General features: G+C 47.8%; 1 protein-coding gene across 1 annotated transcript in view; it reads left to right on the top strand.

Annotated features, from left to right (window-relative positions):
* Window positions 1-2,500, top strand: part of mcc (MCC regulator of WNT signaling pathway) — a 133,468-nt gene that overhangs the window by 103,377 nt on the left and 27,591 nt on the right. Inside the window, exon 15 of the mRNA XM_042059983.1 lies at window positions 1,564-1,744. Coding sequence (XP_041915917.1) covers window positions 1,564-1,744 — 181 coding nt within the window. The remainder of the gene's footprint in view (window positions 1-1,563; window positions 1,745-2,500) is intronic.

The raw sequence follows: 2,500 nt of genomic DNA, 5'->3' as shown, positions 1-2,500 counted from the left end.
TCACTCACTGTCTTATTCACCAAGTGATAGCTGTAAGCCAGCAGCACATTAAAGGCTGCTGACTTATAGCTGCATTACTGATCACAGACTATATATTGTGGAGACTGGAGAGCCTGTATTCCATCTCACTCTGAGGGCCATATGTACTAACGCTTTTGCGCCCACTTCAGGCGTATTTGTTTCGCAATGTGCGTGTACAATCATTGCGAGGTATGTACAAACACGCCGCAATGATGTAAAAGTGCAAACTGCCTGTCGCGGGAGCTGAAAGTGGCAGATTGCGTTTGTCATGTCATGCATATGCATTCATGGGAGGATCCAGGGGAAAGTTAGCCTAGAAATCTAGATGCACCCTAGCGGCGGCAAATTAATTTGCTCAGCCTGTACATCTAGTAGCAAACCATAGGGATTTCTATTGGCTGACGCCGTGGACGTCATCCAATCACAGCGCTCTATTTTGTTAGAGAGTCTTAAGGCGGGCTTAACAGGATGACGACAGTCCTGCGATGGAGGTGCAAGGAAGGTGGCTATGTCGAACGAAGAGCAGTTGTTTGAATCGGCGTTGGCGTCAACTTTGGAGGAGTTGGACTTGTGCTTTTCTTTGAAAGTTGAGCAACACAATGCACTTAAGTCATTCCTTTCGAAGAAGGATGTATTTGCCGTTTTGCCGACCGGATACGTCCTCCTGCTCTTTGTTCTGATTGGTCGTAGCGCTGGCCTATTGCATGCCTAGGCAGTTTGAAAGACAATTCTCTGCCCGCCCCTTGGATTAAGCGAGGTGAATGGGTGGATTCCAGACTATACATTTCAATGATATAGGATGGCCCGCCAGGCTAGGGGAAAGTGGGAGTTTAGCGTAAAAAGATGGGAGGGGAAGAGTAAAGTGCGCCTAATTATGTATTCCGCGGTATGTACAAAGACTGCTCCTGAAAGCGCACGTCTATTCTGCGCCTAAATACTTCCGCCTTGTAAAAGCAGGTGTTAATCCAAATTGCAGTTCAATGCGTCAATAAGAGAACCTTTCAAAGACAACAGAATCGCTATTTAGAGCACCAGTTTTTGTGGTGAAAGTATTTGTACTACCAAAAGCAACCTCAACTGTCGTTGGCCTTTCGAATGTCGAATTCACTAAACTTTCCTACTTGCTAGATTTGACCAATCTTCCATAGCCTACGTGCACAAGTAGTTTGAGTAGAACTACTGATCTTCATTATCTCCCTGCTTGTTTACATCTTATCATGTATGGTATTATTTCATGATCGCTAAACGTTTGATTCTTTTTAATGTTGTCATCAGTTACTGTAACTTCATTCAACTGCGCTTGTATGTAGGCGCTGCCATTCAGTTGTGGACGTTCGTAAATTGCGTTTATGGGCGGAGAAAGCCGCAGTTTACACTAAGGATTGAACGATTGATAAATACGACGGAAACCTGGGTCTGACAGCGTTCGCAATCTGCGGTGTGTCCATGACGCTGATAACGATACGTTCGCAAATGTACGTACATCTGGCTCTGAGTGTTATCTGTGTGTGTGTGTGTGTGTGTGTGTGTGTGTGTCCGCAGGAGAGCAGACGGGCGAGGAGAGCGTGACTCAGGCGCTGAAGCGGGCGCACGACTGCCGTAAGGCGGCGGAGACGGGGGCCAAGGACCTGCTGGTGCGCCTGGACGGCAGCTGCGGAGCTTTCAGTGGCAGCGGCTGCAGCACACAGCCCTGGGAGAGCCTGTCGTCCAACAGCCACACCAGGTGTGTGTGTGTGTGTGTGTGTGTGTGTGTGTGTGTGTGTGTGTGTGTGTGTGTGAGTGTGCGTCTCTTTTTGCTGAAGTGTTTGCTGGATTCTCCAGGCAGTTCTCCATCCAGCTGGTGTTTGCTTCTTCCTGTGTGTTTTTGCTCACCCTGGCAGATTCAGATGCCAGCGTGGCAACCTCCTCCTGACTCATACTGTCTGTGTGTGTGTGTGTGTGTGTGTGTGTGTGTGTGTAAGAGGGAGTGAGAGGAGTGCTGAAATTAATATGCAGATCATGCATAAAAGAGGAGTAGATCAGAAAGGAATGAGATAAATTGGCTCTTCAGCAGACACACTCTCCTCTCTCTATCTTCCTGTCTCTCTCTCGTGGTCTTATTCACACAGACACACACACACACAGACACACAGACACTCACACACTCTGTCCAGGGCATGACCTTTGCTCTCTCTGATCCTTTAATCATGATTGATTCCTCCTACCAATCCCTCCACAGGCTTTACATTCATGGCACACACATTGGAGTCCAGCGTTTCTGTGTGTGTGTGTGTGTGTGTGTGTGTGTGTGTGTGTGTGTGTGTGTGTGTGTGTGTGTGTGTGTGTGTGTGTGTGTGTGTGTGTGTGTGTGTGTGTGTGTGATTCTTCTTCCACACAGCTGTCATTGTATGGGCTTGTAGGAGTATCCAGGGCTGGCAAGTAGGGAGAACTTTGTGTCTGTAATTGCATGTGTCAGGTACTATAGGTGTGTGTGTGTGTG

This window comes from Alosa sapidissima, chromosome 13 (genome assembly GCF_018492685.1).
Source record: "Alosa sapidissima isolate fAloSap1 chromosome 13, fAloSap1.pri, whole genome shotgun sequence".
NCBI lineage: Eukaryota > Metazoa > Chordata > Actinopteri > Clupeiformes > Clupeidae > Alosa > Alosa sapidissima.
The sequence above is the reverse complement of the archived record's forward strand: the minus strand, read 5'-3'. Positions and strand labels throughout refer to the sequence as shown.